The sequence below is a fragment of the Typopeltis vanoorti genome, chromosome 13 (genome assembly GCF_054136105.1).
Source record: "Typopeltis vanoorti isolate ZY-2024b chromosome 13, IOZ_Tvanoo_1.0, whole genome shotgun sequence".
Classification (NCBI taxonomy): domain Eukaryota; kingdom Metazoa; phylum Arthropoda; class Arachnida; order Uropygi; family Thelyphonidae; genus Typopeltis; species Typopeltis vanoorti.
The window spans coordinates 21,944,105-21,961,921 of record NC_143561.1 but is presented as its reverse complement, the minus strand read 5'-3'; the positions used below and the strand labels follow the sequence as shown (position 1 = coordinate 21,961,921).

The 17,817-nt window shown below is 34.3% G+C and overlaps 1 protein-coding gene across 4 annotated transcripts in view; it reads right to left on the bottom strand.

Moving 5' to 3' along the window:
- Nucleotides 1–17,817, bottom strand: part of LOC150099984 (tubulin monoglutamylase TTLL4-like) — a 548,120-nt gene that overhangs the window by 200,287 nt on the left and 330,016 nt on the right. For all 4 annotated transcript variants that reach the window (XM_090402675.1, XM_090402676.1, XM_090402677.1 and 1 more), the window contains exon 11: nt 7,185–7,283. In XM_090402675.1, the coding sequence (XP_090258801.1) occupies nt 7,185–7,283 (99 nt within the window). The remainder of the gene's footprint in view (nt 1–7,184; nt 7,284–17,817) is intronic.

The window sequence follows — 17,817 nt, the reverse complement described above, 5'->3', positions numbered from 1 at the left end:
AATCCTTTATCCAAGTGAATATACTTCACATTGCATGAGAAGTAAATTCATGGCTAGGCTACTTGTATGCAGAGTCTAATGACTTCACGTTAATTCACTTTAAAAATTTATGGAATTTACAACCGTGTTAAAAAAACTTTTTTATTATCCCGACGTTTCGATCTTCACATCAAGATCATCATCTGGAGCATACATCAACATACAAGACAAGCTGAGTTACATTATTAACTGTAAGCTAAAGAAACAATGATTTGATCACAGTTATTCTACTGACATGACCTCTAGTGGGAAAAAAAAATACATGAAGCTAAATTCTATTTACGATGACAGGAATAAACATTCTTTTAGATGGTTTTCTTTCAGAAACAATGATGTCCTATTTTTAGTATTACAATTCTTATTTTTGCTTATAAGATACTGGATTTTCTACAATCCTGTTTATAGTTGTTCTTAGTGAGGAACGTTGCGTGGGTCGAATATATACCTTCCATATGTTTGGAATTTTTAGACCATCATTATTGTTCAGATTGGGGTGGTTGATAATAATCTCACATGCTTCCTTAAATTTCCGTTCATACCATGTTTTAGTGCGATGTAGAGAGCTAGTGCTTTTCCAGTCAACTCTGTGTAAGGAATTCAGGGCATGATCAGAAAGGCCAGCTTCACCATAATTATTATATTTAATGTGTCGTTTATGTTCTTTTTGTCTGATAGGAAGAATTGTGCGTCCTGTTTCTCCTATATATGGTATGTTGCAAGTACAATAAATCCGGTATACTCCAGGGTGGGCTGGTGGAGGGAGTGGGTCTTTGGATGAGTTGAGTAAGCTTTTTAATTTTGCAGGAGGTTTAAAGGTGGCTTTGAGGTTGTATTTTCATAGTACTCTTGTTTATTTTGTCTGATGTTCCTTTAATGTAAGGAATGGTTATAGTTTTACTCTAGTCTGGTTTGTCTTTGTTTTTTATTGTTAATATATATTAACAAAATTCTTTACAAAACCTCAATAAAAAAAAAAGACAAACCAGACTACAGTAAAACTATAACCATTCCCTACATTAAAGGAACATCAGACAAAATAAACAGAGTACTACTAAAATACAACCTCAAAGCCACCTTTCAACCTCCTGCAAAATTAAAAAAGCTTATTCAACTCATCCAAAGATCCACTCCTTTCACTAGCCCACCCTGGAATATGGTGATTTATTGTACTTGCAACAAACCATATATAGGAGAAACAGGATGCACAATTCCTATCAGACAAAAAGATCATAAATGACACATTAAATATAATAATTATGGTGAAGCTGGCCTTTCTGATCATACCCTGAATTCCTTACCCAGCATTGACTGGAAAAGCACTAGCTGTCTACATCGCACTAAAACATGGTATGAACGGAAATTTAAGGAAGCATGTGAGATTATTATCAACCACCCCAATCTGAACAATAATGATAGTCTAAAAATTCCAAAGATATGGAAGATATATATATTCGACCCACGCAACGTTCCTCACTAAGAACAACTATAAACAGGACTGTAGAAAATCCAGCATCTTAAAAGCAAAAATAAGAATTGTAATACTAAAAATAGGACATCATTGTTTCTGAAAGAAAACCATCTAAAAGAATGTTTATTCCTGCCATCGTAAATAGAATTTAGCTTGATGTATTTTTTCCCCCCACTAGAGGTCATGCCAGTAGAATAACATGTCATCAAATCATTGTTTCTTTAGCTTACAGATAATAATGTAACTCAGCTTGTCTTGTATATTGATGTATGCTCCAGATGATGATCTTGATGTGAAGAATGAAACGTCGGGATAATAAAAAAGTTTTTTTAACACGGTTATAAATTCCATAAATTTTTAAAATGAATGCTGATCACCGTGTAACTCTAAAAGAAAGGTTCACGTTAATTGCTTTAGTATCCATAATATAAAGCATACATCCTTGGAGACATGTATAATGATATGCATTATGGGAAGGGCTACTACCCAGAAGTAATGCAGATACCATCTATTTCCCATTACAAGTACAAGGAAAAGGTGTATCACCTTAATTACTGAAATACTGAATAACTCGTCTGGCTCCCAAATAATTTTAATTATTAAGATCTAAGTAGCTTTACTTTAATTCATAACCAAGTGAAAATTTTCTACAACTATCTCTCATCCAGAGTATTTTAGTGATAAGATGATACACCTTTTCACTGTTTGTAATTGGAAATATGATTTCTGCATTAAATAAAACCTTAGTATCTCTTCTGGATCTGGCTACCACTGATGGTGGCTTGCCTGGGGAGTAGAGTACCATCACTCGATGGTGGGTTTTTGCCAGTCACTGAGTGGAGCCACCACTGGGGAGTTTCCTATCCTAGAGTAATTCAGATCAGGAATGATGAATTTAATAGTAATCTTTTAGGGTCAGTCAGTAAGACGTAGAGTGAGTGATCTTGTAGATCACTCAAATATTTTGAAGAGAGCAATATCCCCTTCCCCTCACTGCAATATAACAGTAATTCAATAAAGATCGAAACAAGTCTGAGTAGTGACTCTTCTCATAGTGCAGGGGGTGTTCAACCCTTCGATCGCAGAGCGATTTTTGGTCGATCTCTTGTGTATTCCTCCTTACTTACAAATTTAATTAAAACTGAAAACATAATATTTTATTTATCATTATTTTGTATTATTTTTAATTCGCTTTAAGTGTATTGCTATTGTTTATTTATTTTTCATTAAAATTGTCAAATTGGTAATTTTCTTATAAGTCCGGGTAAATGAATTAATTTGGATCAGTGGAAGTCAAACAGCAAGCCGAGTGAATACGATTATAAGCAAAGTGTAAAAACTCGATTGTAGCTTAAATATTAAATATTCCAAAGCACATTACATTGATTTTTTACTTAGGTTAAGTCCCATGTGAATATTGAAAAAAAATAAACTTTGTTTGTCTCGGCATAGTTTGTATTAGATGTTTTTGTAAATAACTCTTTTGAAGCTAACTGTATATACTGCTTTAATAAGAATATGTTCGAGTGTTAAAAACAAAGGCAATTTTTTGTTGCTGAAGCTGTACATGGAGGCATTAGAAAGATTGTTATTGAAACTTGTATGTATGAGAAAGGCTTGCAGGCTCTAAGTGCAAACATTCCGAAGTCAGTCAGAAAGAGTTCAAACAACTTTTACGATGGCTGGCAGCTTACAATCAAAAGAAAGCGGAGGAGAACAAAGCCGTGCTGAACTTGAAACTTAAGATGAAAGACTCATACCGATTCTTTGCGGTTGCCAAACTTCATGCGAGGTCTCAGAGGAGGCCTAATAAAAAGGGACTGAAGCAAGCAGCAGGGGTCCTGGTTCCAGAATTGCTGTCAGAGAGACTTCCCGGATCCATGTTGCTTGAGAGAGGAGCTTCCCACTTCCAGAAAGGAGCTTCTCGGTTCGAGACGTCGCTAGAGAGAGAGTACTTCTAGGCCACAGACAAGGTTTCAAATTGCCGAAAGAAAGAGTTCCAATTGCCGGAGAAAAGTTTCCAGGCCAGGTTAATGTCAGACATTCACCAGTGTGTTGCGTTTTCGTTACAATTTGATGAATCAAATGACTTCACTGATATTGCTCAGTCAATGGTATTTATTCGCATGGTATTTCAAGATTATTTAAGTAAAGAAGAACTTTTGAAAATTATACCATTATTGGGAAGGACTAGGGGAGAAGACATTTTTTCGGCATTTGATGAATTTGTGAAACAACACAAACTTCCGCTTTTTAAACTTGTGTCTATTACTACTGATGGTGCTCCTGCAATGATAGATAATAAATCAGGCTTCATTTCATTATGTAAAAATGATAACATATATCCAGATTTTTTAACGTACTACTGTATTATTCACCAACAAGTACTGTGTAGTAAAAGATTAAACACAAAAGAGGTTTTGGATATTACATTTAAAATTGTAAATTCTGTTCGAGGAAAAGCCCTGCAACGGCAGTTACTTAAATTATAGGCAGATGATGATAGGGAACTTCTGTTGTACAATAATGTTTGCTGGCTCAGCAGAAGTCAATTTTTAGAAGGATTTCTTGTATTAATTAATGATATAAAAATTTTTCTTGATGAAAAAGGAGATATTTATCCACAATTGATAAAAGATAGTTGTTACACTTATCATTTTTAGTAGATTTCTGTACGAAATTAAGAAATTTAAATTTGGAGTTACAAGGTAGAGATAAAAATTTAATTAACATATTAAATTCAATAAAAACTTTCCAACAATACTTACTTTTATTAAAGAAAAATATAAATGATCGCGAATTTAGACATCTCCCATATTTATTAAAATTTTTTTAACAAAATCAAGAAATGCTTCGCTATGATTTAAAAGAATTTATTCGTGAAATAGAATTAGTTGAGGAAGAAATAAATTCAAGATTTAAAGATTTTAATAAAACTGAAATGATTGTATCTTTTATCAATAATCCATTTCAAGAAATCTTGGACATCACAGAAATTCAAATAAAATTAGTGGGCTGTTTGATATAAACCAAGCTGAAGTAGAACTTGAGATAATAAACATTCAGAATAGTTTACATTTAAAATCAATAAACAATGAAGTCATTTGGAAGTATGCACGTGAAAAATTCCCAATATTAACTGATATTGCATGAAAAATTCTGTCGTGTTTTGGATCGACATACTTGTCAGAATCTGCTTTTTCAAATGTGACTGTCATAAAAAATAAATTAAGAAACCAAATTACAAATGATCATTTGGATGACTGTCTGCGATTGGTCACGTCTTCATATCAACTTGACTATGAAAATATTGCGAGGTCCAAACAATGCCAAATTTCACATTAACTTTTTTTTTTTTTAATCAACCAGCATTTCCTGTAACTTGTGGGTTTGTAATCAATCTGTTGTTTTTTCTAACTTTGGTTTTCCAAAATAGAGAAATAAATATTTTATTCCAATATATTTGGTTTTTTTTGTTGTATTAAAATAATTAAAAGTGATAGATAAATTTTTAAATACAGAAATAAAGTTTTTAGTTGTGTATTTTTTTTAGTTGTTTATTTGTGTGTAATTTGTGTGAAGAGAGTAGATCGCCGAATAACTTATATATAAGAGAGTAGATCGCCGAATAACTTTTTATAGAAAAGTAGCTCGCATAGTAAAAAAGGTTGAACACCAATGTCATAGTGCATGGCAATATACAATTATCAAAGAAAGTGTGGTTTGCATTATGAAATACTAAGGCAATTAATGTGAAATCATTAGTCATGAAGATACTTCACACACAAACTTTCTTTGCTTACGTTTGGATAAGGGATTAAACAAGAATATAATTTCTTCTCAATTTGACTTATAACCAAGTAAAAAAAAAAAAAAAAAAACCTTTCTAAAACTTCTTTATCCCGTCCAAACCCAGGAGCCAAATTCTGCTCATGATAGGTATGGTTGTAACAATACTTGTAAAGAAGGAAAATGACTTCTTTATGCTTACATATTAGATTGCTTCTGTAGTGCAATTCGAAGAAAGACGGTACATTGTGCCCTTCGATTGGAAAAGGCCCGAGTTCGATTCCTGTCATGAGGGGAGGAATCTTTATATGAACTTTTTCAATTGAAGATGAGTTAGCCGATCTCATACGGAGGTAGAGGGTTTTTTTCTCCAGGAAACTCAAGTTTTTCATCCCACATAACAGACAAATCTGCCCTTCAGAACACATGCAATTTTCAGACAAAAAATACTTGTGGTGGTTGTAGGCAGTAGATGGTAGTTGAGTGGTAGTGGTGGAGACAGAGATTTGTACAGTGGTGTCCTCCCACAATGGGTCTTTGGACTCCTTGGAGGTATCACGAATAATAATAATAATATCAATGTTCATTTTAACATTGCTATTATCCTCTGAGTCTTATTTACAATTTTTGCTATACAAATCGCTTATTATATTTGAAATTATGTCTTCATTAATTATAGATTGCTTTTGTTATTACAATGACACAGTTTTTTTTTTTTTTTTTTAAATCTTAAAAAAACTTAAGCACTGTTCATCAATTTCAAAACTGGCAAAGCACTCATGAACTTGCAACCTTTACCATGCAAATTAATTTGCCATGCCACTGCTTAAAAGATCAAACTTTGTCCAGAAGTTCCTACATTCATATTTCATTAGGCCTTTTCATTAACATTTCACAGGCCTGACTTTTTTTTTGAACTACTGTTCCTTGTGAATACTAAACAAAAATCTACTTCTTAGTAATGTGGAATCCCATACTATATTAAAACATATTAACAGGAACCTCTAGGAAGTCAAAAACATCAAGGGAGGCCACATGTCACTCAAACCTGCTGTCATACCTTTTCTTAAATTCATTCACATGACTTGCACTAATCACCTGCAAAGGTAAATCCATTCCAATGACTAACCGTTCGATGAGTGAAAAATCTAACTCTTAACCTTTTCATAATCCTCTCTCTATAAAATCAAAAATTCCATCTGCTGGCATCATATATGACCCTTTCAGAAGTTCATATGTCTCCATCAAATCCCCTGAGCTTCTTTCTTCTGTTTGTAATATCTGCATTTTACAAATTTTCAAGTCTCTCTTCATGATCTACATTACACAATCCAGATAACATCTTAATACTCTCCTTTTGTCCCCTCTCCACTGAAACTGCAGTGGAGAGGGGACAAAATGTATATTTCTATCAACATGAGCACAGTTAATCTGCCTCCAGATAATTATGTTTGGATTGACTGGAATTATGGATGAAGTAACTAAGGTTAGGAAGTGAGAATATTATTTAATTGTGTATATTCTTTGCATTTCTGGAATGAAAATGCCGAGTTCCCGTGGGGGAACCCTGTTGCTTCCATGTCACTAGCTTACTTTGTCTTCAGATGACCCTTATAAAGGTTTCTTGTGTATCAGAAGGGCTTTTCTATACAAATGGCAGCTATTGCTTCATCCTTATAACTACTCACATAGACAGGATTAAATGTAAAGTGCATATGCATCAAATATTGTTATATCCTCATAACCACACTCAATTAGTCAGGTGCTTAATGCATAGTATGTATGTATATGTATATATATATATATTTATATGCAACATGAATTTTACTTTATTTTTTCAAATGTAAGAATAAAATATCAAACTATAACCAGAAAAAAATTATCCTACCTTATTACAGTTTTAATGACTATATCAACAATAGATGTCCAAACAGAAATGGTGTTTACTCCTTCACTATTTAAGTAGCCCCAAAGTGCTTTTAAAGTCCTGAAACATTAATAGAAATTAATATAAGTCAATTTAATATGTAATATAGCAATTCCTAAGTGCTTATCCATTTGTCATGTTTTTTAGGCACTAATAATTGAAATTAAAAACTAATAATTACACCAATAAAATACTGAATTCCTAGGAAATTACTGCAAAGGTAAATAAAAGTTTTTGGGATTTATGTTTTAATATTGTATTTTCATTTTGATTGCATAACAATAAATTATTCTCTTGAGTTTCCTATCTTAGGATAAAAAAAAAATTCACATTTGACGTCTGTAGATGCCGTATGGTCACTGCCATACCTCACATGGTTTTGGCAATGATGTCTTCTGCTAGAATAAGTGGTAGGGTCCCAGATTCCCTTTCCACGTCTCCTGTCTTTGGATAGGAGACCCAAAATAATCTAATAATCTATTGATTATTTCAGAAATCTAGATGACATATCTAGCTTACTGACTTATCTACCAGCAAGGCAGTACTTTTACAACTTTTGGAGACGGAAACACATTTGCATGCTGCAGCAGAAGCATATTTAACTAGTTCAAAAAGATTAAGGTTAGTCTTGAAGACAAACCTCATTTCAGGTAGTGATCTACAGTATAGTCATTCCCAAGATACTGCATTAAAGCATCAAAGTCAATTTAATCTTATACAATCATTCAAAGATTAATTTAACTGTTCTGCTTAATTTGATTCCTCAAGGGAAAATGTGTAATGTTGTCCTTCCCAGATCGGTACTGTTATATGAATTTGTGCAGAACATTAACAGAAGCTGTCAAAGTTCTTCTCAACAGAGAAGCAAAATTCAATAGCAAGTTGTCCAGTACTTATGACTCTCTGGGATAACTATTTTAACACATAAACAGCTACCTACAATGAAAGATTTTAGGCACTTGAGTCGAACAAGCTACTGTGATAGCTACTTCAACAATTTAAACACAATGAATCAATAATACATCAACAACGAAACAACCACACCCTAATACAATAAGAGGCCTGTTCAAAAAAAATAGCCATATTCTACAAACTTTTTTTACTTGGTTACAAAGTAAATTATACTAGAAAAAAATTATATTCTTGTTTAATCCTTTACCTGAGCATCTTAACACTTAGTTAATGCAAAGTCTTCACGTGTGAAATATCTTCAAACCAAGTTACTGCAATAGAGAAGCATATGACTTAGCATAAAATTACCCTAGCTTATACGAAGCACACTTCCTTTTAAACATCTATATTGCTGCATTATGGGAAGGTCACTACTTTACTGAGGTTTCATCAGTAGGAGCGAGACCAGAGTATTTTAATATGGTGAATTTTCCATTTTCCTAATTGTATATGAAAAACATGACTTCTGAATTAATTTATTGTGTTCTATAAAAGGTTTTGGAATATATTGAATCGACCGTCAGATGCTGTGATTAATACTCTTGGAGGGTAATGGATGACAATGCTGTAGCCAATGAAGTTCTAACTGAGGCTCGGCTATTGCCCTCTTGCCATGATCAGAGCTTTAATAGCTCAATAACACTTATCTCTACACTGTCCTCTACAGATAACGGAGAAGATGAAAAGCATTCTTGCTTCGCCCCTTTAAGCCAGTCCTTATAAGGATATAAGGATTGTGTTCTATAATGCAACACAATATGCACAGCAAAAAAAGGAAGTGTGCTTTTGGATTTTTTTTTTTTTGCATTTATGTGACCTAGTATCTCATGGTGCAAAGAATTATAGTATACTAGGTCAAATAATGCAAATAAATATCCAAAAGCACACTTCTTTTTTGGGTGTTTATGGAAGATATTTCATATGCAAATTGTTTCTATGCACCTGGTTAAAGGATTAATAATATAATATAATTTGTCAAGTTTAATTTACATGGTTATACTGTGTTGTACATATGTGGTAGAATTTTGAAAACATGCTATCAATTCTTAACTGTCCCCTCAACAACTAAAACAAATATCTGCTCTGGCAATAAAATATATCCTATGGCAGATATTGATGCATGCATTTTATCACAGGATTGCACACACTATTAGAATGCAAGACAAAATAATGATCTTTTCTCTCTCTCCCTCCCTCACCAAGTCTGGCTCTAGTTCCATTTGATTATGATTCATTTATTCTAAGCGATGACTCATTTCCTGGGAAGATGGTACTTTGCCAATCTTGCATATATCAAGGTTGGGCAACAAGTTTTTTTAATTCAAATTCTGAACCCACGTTCAGAATTTGGAACTTCAGACTAGAATATTGAAGAAAAGTAGATTAGGCTAATGGAATATAACAGCGTATATTTTATTACATAATGTTTTTTATTTTATTTGTAAAACATACTAAAATGAATATGCTAAAAAAATTGAGTTTCTGTGTTTCAATCCTGGAAAATTAATCTGGTATGACCACATATAATTTTCTATTGTACTACTTTCGTACAAGCTATCTAGCTTCTTCAGGAGTATGAAGGTTGTTAACAAAATGAATATATATATATATAAAAAAAAAAAAAAACAGATAAATATCGGCACAATAAAGATTATAGGAGGCGGCCTTGGTTTTTTGTTGTACTGGTTGGACATCATACCATCTCTAACACTTCTCAGGAACTTGAAAAGGTAACCACCAAACTCAGTATACAGCACTTTTTGTGGTTCCCAAATGACTTCCCATTTCTCAGTTGTAGTATGATAGGGCCTGATTTGCATGACCTTGCTTTCTTAATGTTCTTGAAAGGTTCTTTCAAACAGCCTTTCTGTGTTGAAATAACATATCCCACATAAGTCGAAAATTTTATATACATGTGGCCTTCTTGAGAAGAAGATAAGGTTGCTTGGGTGATCTTTTATTATTATTATTATTATTATGTGACACCTAAACGGAGTCCAAAGACTCATCGAGGGAGAGTGTGCCAACAGCATCGAACGATTGATCCTCTTCCAACAACTAACTGCGCTCAAACTTGCTTAACGTTTTGCGTGAGCCATTAGTAGCAGATTAGTATTAAAGAATTATTATTTTATTTTTTTTTTTTTTTTAATGTGTGAAAACTGCTTTGAAGTTGTAATGTTTCAACATTACACTTATTTTATCTGGAATATTTTTTTGGACAAAAGGTAAAGTGACTGCATCTTTATAACTGTTAATTATCTAACTGGTAATAGGGTTTCTTTTTTTTTTTTTTTTTTTTTTTTTGTAGAATGTTTACTCTCGGTGTTTGAAGACTGAAGACTTAACAAGTGTATATAAAATTTTTTGCTGATTGGGAATATGCTAAGTAGGACAGGCCATTCAGGAGTAATGTTCATGAAAGAACTTACATGAATGAAAAACAAAATTATTTTGGAAATAACATAAATGCTTTATACTAAGTTTAACAGTTACAATTTTAAGTTCAATAATGCATCAGAGATGGTATGATGCTCAACACAATGCAACAAAAATGAAAGCTTCATTGTAAACTTGTCCCATAGGACTTCTGCAGTTATTGCAGTGAAACGATGTCCTACATCTTATTAAGGTGGACATCATGGCTGTTTGTTCCTCACACTATGGTATTTGTTGACTTCTTTCTGAGCAGTATATATCTGCCTGTGTATGTTCTGTAAACTGACAATGTCATGGATCCATTAAGTTGGCATGTAATTGAGGAGATTTTTTTCTCCCCTCTCCCCAAGGTGAACTGGATCTGGACTGCCAATTATTAAGATGTGTCAGCAAGATGTTAAGAGCTTCAGAGCTATGTGGACAAATGAAGAAAACATCACCAACATAGCATAGCCAACCTATAGGTCTCTATGAGGCAAATTTAAGGGTTTACCTTCAAACGTTTCCATGAAGTTGCACCCCCCCCCATCCTCAGAATTGGAGATCACATTGCTGTCTCTTCTATTTGTTTGTAGAATTTTCCTTGCCAAACAAAACAGCCTGAGTTCATGGTAATAAACAACTTTTAAATATCAGAAGGAACTTGAACAAGGTCTAAAGTATCCTTCAGCACATTAATGAACAGAGAGGAGACACCAAAACTAACCATATGTCAGTGTGTTGCAGTGTTAGATTTTTTTATACTGACCTTCAAGCAGGCAGGGTTTCCCTTGCACAAATAGGTGTTTCTAGTATAGTGGGTAAGCACTGGCCAAGTGTTTGGCTAATCTGTATGCAGGTGGTGAATCGCTGCCATCTACAATAGGGCGTAATGGAACACTGGATTTTTGGCAGTGAATATATCTGGAGGAGGAGAGGGGAGGGGGATGCAGAAATGTATAGTTGAAGCTTGTTAAAGATACCAAGCTATTTTAAACCTGGTTTTACTCCATTTCCCAAGTAAGCAAACAGACAAATAAGTCAAGTTTGCGCCTGCATGTAATGCAAGTCTAGCTGACCCTACAGGTAGTGCAAGACCAAGAGTTATCTTGGTCTTGCAAACAGACAAATAAGTCAAGTTTGTGCCTGCACGTAATGCAAGTCTAGCTGACCCTACCTGTAGGGTCAGCTAGACTTGCATTACGTGCAGGTGCAAACTTGACTTATTTGTCTGTTTGCTTACTTGGGAAATGGAGTAAAACCAAGTTTAAAATAGCTTGGTATCGTTAACATTTATTATACCCAAGGTAAAATACTTTCTACATGGTTGAAGCTTACTTGAAATTTCCATAGGGGAGGTGATCTTTTTAAGGAGCCTGTAGAGGGCTCTCATCTGTGTGTCAGTAGGATCACAGCTCCAAGTGTGGTAAGCACAGCAAACAGAGAGGTATGTGTGTGTGTGTGATCACAAACTAGCATTTTCCTTATTTGTTTTCGTAATTATAATTATTTTTTATTCCTCATTTCACCTCATCTCTTCATATTCTTCATGAGAGAGATTGCTTCTTTGCAACCTCTCAATATTGCTTGTGTTACTACATTCAATACACCTTATGCTTCGTACTCAGTAAAAAATAACTCAAAATGGGAATGGAAATTATACATTAATGAAGTGTTGTATTCCATTATAATTTCTTGGAATACTGTTTTCATCACAACTTCAATAATAAAGAAATCTTCCATGTAATATATATGTGATTCCCAACTAACCGATATTATAATTATTAGTAATAGTATTATATCAAGATGCCATGGAGCCAAATATTCATCATGGGAGGTCCCTTTGTCTCTCTCTCTCACACACACAGCTCATCATAATATTGTAAAATTCAATGTAGCTTGGAATTTTACAAGCGCTTTACATCGATTTTTACAGAGGCCACATCTCAAAATTTTGTGTAATAAAAATAACCTTTGTATAAAGGATGTATATAGTCCAATGGGAAATTAACCTGCTCAAATGTAGTAAACAAAGAATGTCTAAAATTAGTAACAACAAGAGAAAATGCTGTGTCACTGGAAACTGTATGTTATTGTTTTAACTAAGTGCTTTGGAAACCTTTGTTTACAAGCAATGTACATGCCCACCTTCAAGGTCATTCTTAAAAGGGCCGACGCAGATCGGACAAGGTTCCACTGCCCGACAAATCGGATGTTTGAAGTGCACTTGAGATAAATGGTTGGCTTTAATATCAGAACAAGGAGTCGTTCCGAATTCTTCAACCCTTCATGAAAGGTTTAAATAGAAAGGCCCCGAGGAGAACATCGAGATCGGCAGTCGAAATAGAGGACACGACTATATGGCTAGGGCATGCCAGAAGTCGGAGGGAGGTAGAGACGAAAAGGACGCTGGTCTGCTAGGCTGGCTAGATCTTGGGCGTTGCTGTGGAAGTTGCCGGAAGCCATTACCCGAGGAGCAGACTTCAGTTCCCGGAGAAGAATGCACTGCCATCTGAACGAGACTGCATAAGCTCCGCACGTTGGACCCCCTCACAGAAGCCCATGAGTCACAGATATAAGCATTCCAAAACCCCGCCAACACCTTGATGAGATACCGGTGAAGCAAGACACTGTAGGAGGAAATATAAGGCCTGAGACAGAAGAAAAAATTGAGAACTCTAGAGCAGAACCTTGAATGAGTGCGTGACCCAGATGTCAGAGCATATGCGAGTTTGTTCCATTTTTGTTCTATGTTCCTTTTATGTAATCTAGGAGAAATATTTAGATGGACTGATAAGATATAAGGTACTAGGAAAAAGCAGTATCTATAAGAAAGCCTTTTGATTTCTTAGTAATTGGAATACTATTGTGAGATATTTTGGCATAACAAATTAATTTCTTCAAGTAGATTAGAATTGTTTTTCAATAAGCAGAGAAGTAAATGAATATTTATGCTGTATAGTTTGTTTAGAATTGCAAAGGGAAGTTTTTTTAATGCTAAATTTTAAGAGATAGGTAGAGAGAGTAACCGCCCTATCATTTAATTGATGTACTTTTGTATTAGTGTAAATAAATGTGTTTTAGTTGTGTGTCAACAGAGTGCAGCCTGATCTTTTGATTTACAATGCACTGTTCCTAAATAAACTCAGACCTGAGAGCGGGAAACAAATAAGGTATTAGGAGCATAATTTAAGTGCATGTGGACCACGACTGTTTATGCTATTTTATTTGAAGGATATTTGCTAGAGAGTGAGATCTGCCGGCATGTTACTGAGTCTTATGCCGAGAAAGAAATACTGGTGGCACAGTCTGAACAAACAAATTTTCCAGTACTCTTAGGCATACAAGTAGTGCAAAAGGTGGAATAGATTTTTGTATGAAAGAGTAAGTCACTAAGGAGACACAGGATAAGAGTAAGAAGTTAGCAAGGATAGAGAATAAATAAGATATTACAAAAGGTGCAGCTGAATGCACCATAATAAAGAAGAAATAATATAAAGAGGCAAATATAGAGACAGAGTTAACAATAGGTAAAAAGAGCAACAATTTACAATGTCTTAAATACATTCAAATTCTCTGCAGATATCACACTTTCAAACAAAGTGTTCCAATCATTCACAACTCTCCAAAAAAAAAAAAAAAAAAAATCTTCTCACTCCCTTGCTCACACACTCCTTATACAGCTTCCATGGATGAACATCTATTAACCCCAATCTCACACCATTTTATGAAAGACCTATTCCACATTAACAACGCCTTACTAACTTGTAAGTCTAACATATCACCCATCTTCCTCCTATCCACTCGACTCTGCAAATTGCATCGTCTCAACCTTTCTTCATATTCAACATTCCAGGGATCAGAAACTATTTTGGCCAATTGTCTCTGGACTGTCTCCAACATCTCTTTATCCATTTGAAAACCAGGTGACTAAATCTGTGCACAGTAGTCTATATGTGGCAATCAGAGCCTTATAAAACAGACCAGAATCATCTTACCTCTACAAGTCAGTGTCCTCTGCATCATTCTCAGAATTTGTTTCTGTTGTTCTCACAATTTTGGCAATGTATCCTCTAAATTTTTGATCCTCAATCCACCATCTCCACAAGATCTCTTAATGTCCTCCACTTTCAACAATATATTCCCACCAAGAGAAAATTCTACATCAAATCTTTGTTTCCCACATTTTAAAACCTTTCATTTCGAAATATTGAACTGGCATTCCCATGCCAATTCACTAAGTTTATTCAAGTCTTCTTGTAAGGTCACAACAACAGCTCTAGCCCAAATTTACATCATCTGCAAACAACTGAATATTCCCATTCAAATCTTCCCCGATATCATTCACATACGGGTTAATGCTATTTGTAATAAATAAGACCCTGGAGGCACACCACCAGTGACACTTTCCTCTTCTGGGATATTGCTCCTCCATACACAACTTGATGATGATGATATCCATCAGACATCCAATCTCCAATCCAATGCCGTAGTCTAATAACCAACCCCATCCGCTCTAGTTTGACTATCAACTTGTCATGCAGTAGGTTATACTATAAATTAAAAATACCAAGAAATTATATACTTGATTTAATCCTTTATCCCAGTGTAAGCAAACAAAGTTTGAGAATGCAAACTTTGTTTGCTTTGTTTTTTCACTTCTTGGTATCTTTAATTTATAGTATAACCAAGTGGATAAACTTCCAACTATCTCTAATCTAGAGTATTTTTAAAAATAAGGTGCGACACCTTTTGGCTACTCATATATGAAAATATGATTTCTGCATTACTTCAACCTTAGCATCACTGCTGTGTCTAGCTCCCACTGATGAGACCTCAATAAAGGTTGAAACCGGTCTGGGTAGTGACCCTTCACATAATGCATAGCATTATACATGTCTGTAAGGATATGTGCCTTGCATTAAGGGATACTAAGGCAAGTGATGTGAGGTCATCAGCTTCTATATACGAATTGCCTAGTCCTGAAATTCCTTCTGGTGCAAACTTTGTTTGCTTACACTTGGATAAAGGATTAAACCAAGTATACAATTTCTTTTCTTTCATGCTTGCACGGTGATCAGAATACATTATAAAAATTATGGATACAACTACCATGTTAGAGTAAAACTTTAGTTTAATATAAACCAAAATATACACTCGACGTGTCAACCTTCACATTAATGTCATCTTCTGGAGTAGACATATATATACAAAGAAACAGGCTACACTACAATCTTCATGGCATTCTAAAGTTACTGATCAACCGTTAAAACTATTTGCCTGAGCATAATAAATTTAGTTTAATCCTTTATCCAAGTGTGAGCAAACAAATTATCAAAAAAAATATTATACTCTAACCAAGTGAAAAATAAACCTGCAACTTCAATATTTGCCTGAGCTCTGGTGCTTTAAAAAAAAAAACTCACTACATGAAAGCTAGAGTCCTGTTATTATTATTATCTATTAGGTTACAAAATTAAATTAAGCTACAGAGTAACCAAGTTCATATAGAAAATAAAATTACTTATATAAGTATACATATAAATTGCAACTGGTATGGATAGTGGCCTATAAAAAATGAAGAACTGCTTCGAGTCCTAAAGTCACGGTTGGCTGGAAACTAAGTGGACTGAATGTGTGCCATCCAAAAATTCTTGGGATTTTTAAGCCCCCCCCCCCATTATTATTAAGATTAGGGTAGTTAATCACAATTTCACAGGCTTCTTTAAATTTCAGTTCATACCAAGTTTTTGTATGATGCAAAGAACAAGTACTTTTCCTATCAATTCGACGTAGGGTGTTAAGAGCGTGATCTAAGAGGCCTGCATCACCAGAATTATTATATTTAATGTGTCGTTTGTGTTCTTTTTTTTTACAGATAGGGATTCTACGTCCAGTTTCCCCAATATAAGGTAAGTTACAGGTGCAATAGATGCAATTAACTCAAGGGTGTGCCAATGGAGGAAGAGAATCCTTAGACGTGTTGAATATGTTTTTTAATTTTAAAGCTGGTTTAAAAGTGCCATTAAGATTATAATGATGTAGGATTCTATTAATTTTTTCTTGAGTGTTATGGTTTTACTGTAATCTATATTATTTTTTGATGAAGTTTTATGAATAATTTTATTAATAGTATTTTTGCTATATCCATTATTTATAAATGTATTGCTAATAATATTTAATTCTTGTTTAAGAGCTTGTTCATTAGAGCAAATTGTTATAGCTCTGTTATTGAGGATGTGTTGATGACTCCAAATTTTTGCGAAGGGTGGTGATATAAGTTAACATGTATATACTGGCTGGTGTGTGTGTAGGCTTACAGTAAACAGTGAAGGATAGACTGCCTGATGGAAGACGTGTGACTAGTGTATCCAAGAATGGGAGCGAGTTCTGATTCTCAATTTCAAGTAAATTGTATGCACTCGTGTTGTTTGTTCAGGTGGCTAAGGAATGTGTTGAAGGTTTGGTGGCCATGTGGCCAGATAATGAATATATCGTCAACTTATGTAAGCCAAATTGTAGGTTTCAGAGTAAAGGAATCAAGAGCACATTGCTCAAAAGCTTCCATATAAAAATTAGCAATTGGGGGTGGATAGTGGTGAGCCCATGACTGTATCTTCTTTTTGTAGGTAAAATTTATTTTGCCACAAGAAGTAACCAGAACATAGTAAGTGGACGAAGAAAGCCATAATATCGGGTGGAAATTTGTTCTGTAAAAGAAGAATCGTGTTATTGATTGGGACATTTGTGAAAAGGACAGAAACGTCAAAACCTGACTAATAAATCATCTTTGCTGAGTGTTATGTTTTTAATTTTGTTCATGAAGTGTTGTGTGATCTTTATATAGGAGGAGGAATGACCTACCAATTCCTTGAGTGTTGACGCTAATTTCTTGGTTAGGTGATAATTAGGGCTGTCTATTCCCTCAACTATCAGCCAAAGCAGAATATTATGTTTGTGTACCTTGAGAACACCATATATTCTGGGAGAACAGGAGTAATGGGGTATTAGTTTTTTTTAACAGTGTCTGATGGCCAAGAGATGAGAGACTTTAGTAATTTCCAGTTTTTTTTCTTTATCCTGTTGGTCGGATTACAGTTCAAGCTGATAGGTGCTGTTATTGGAGACCAGTTGATTCATGTGACGAATATAAGTTGATCGGTCTTTTAATGACTTGATCGTTGCTAGTTCTGTTTTTGTCAAATTGCTACATATGGTTTTCTTT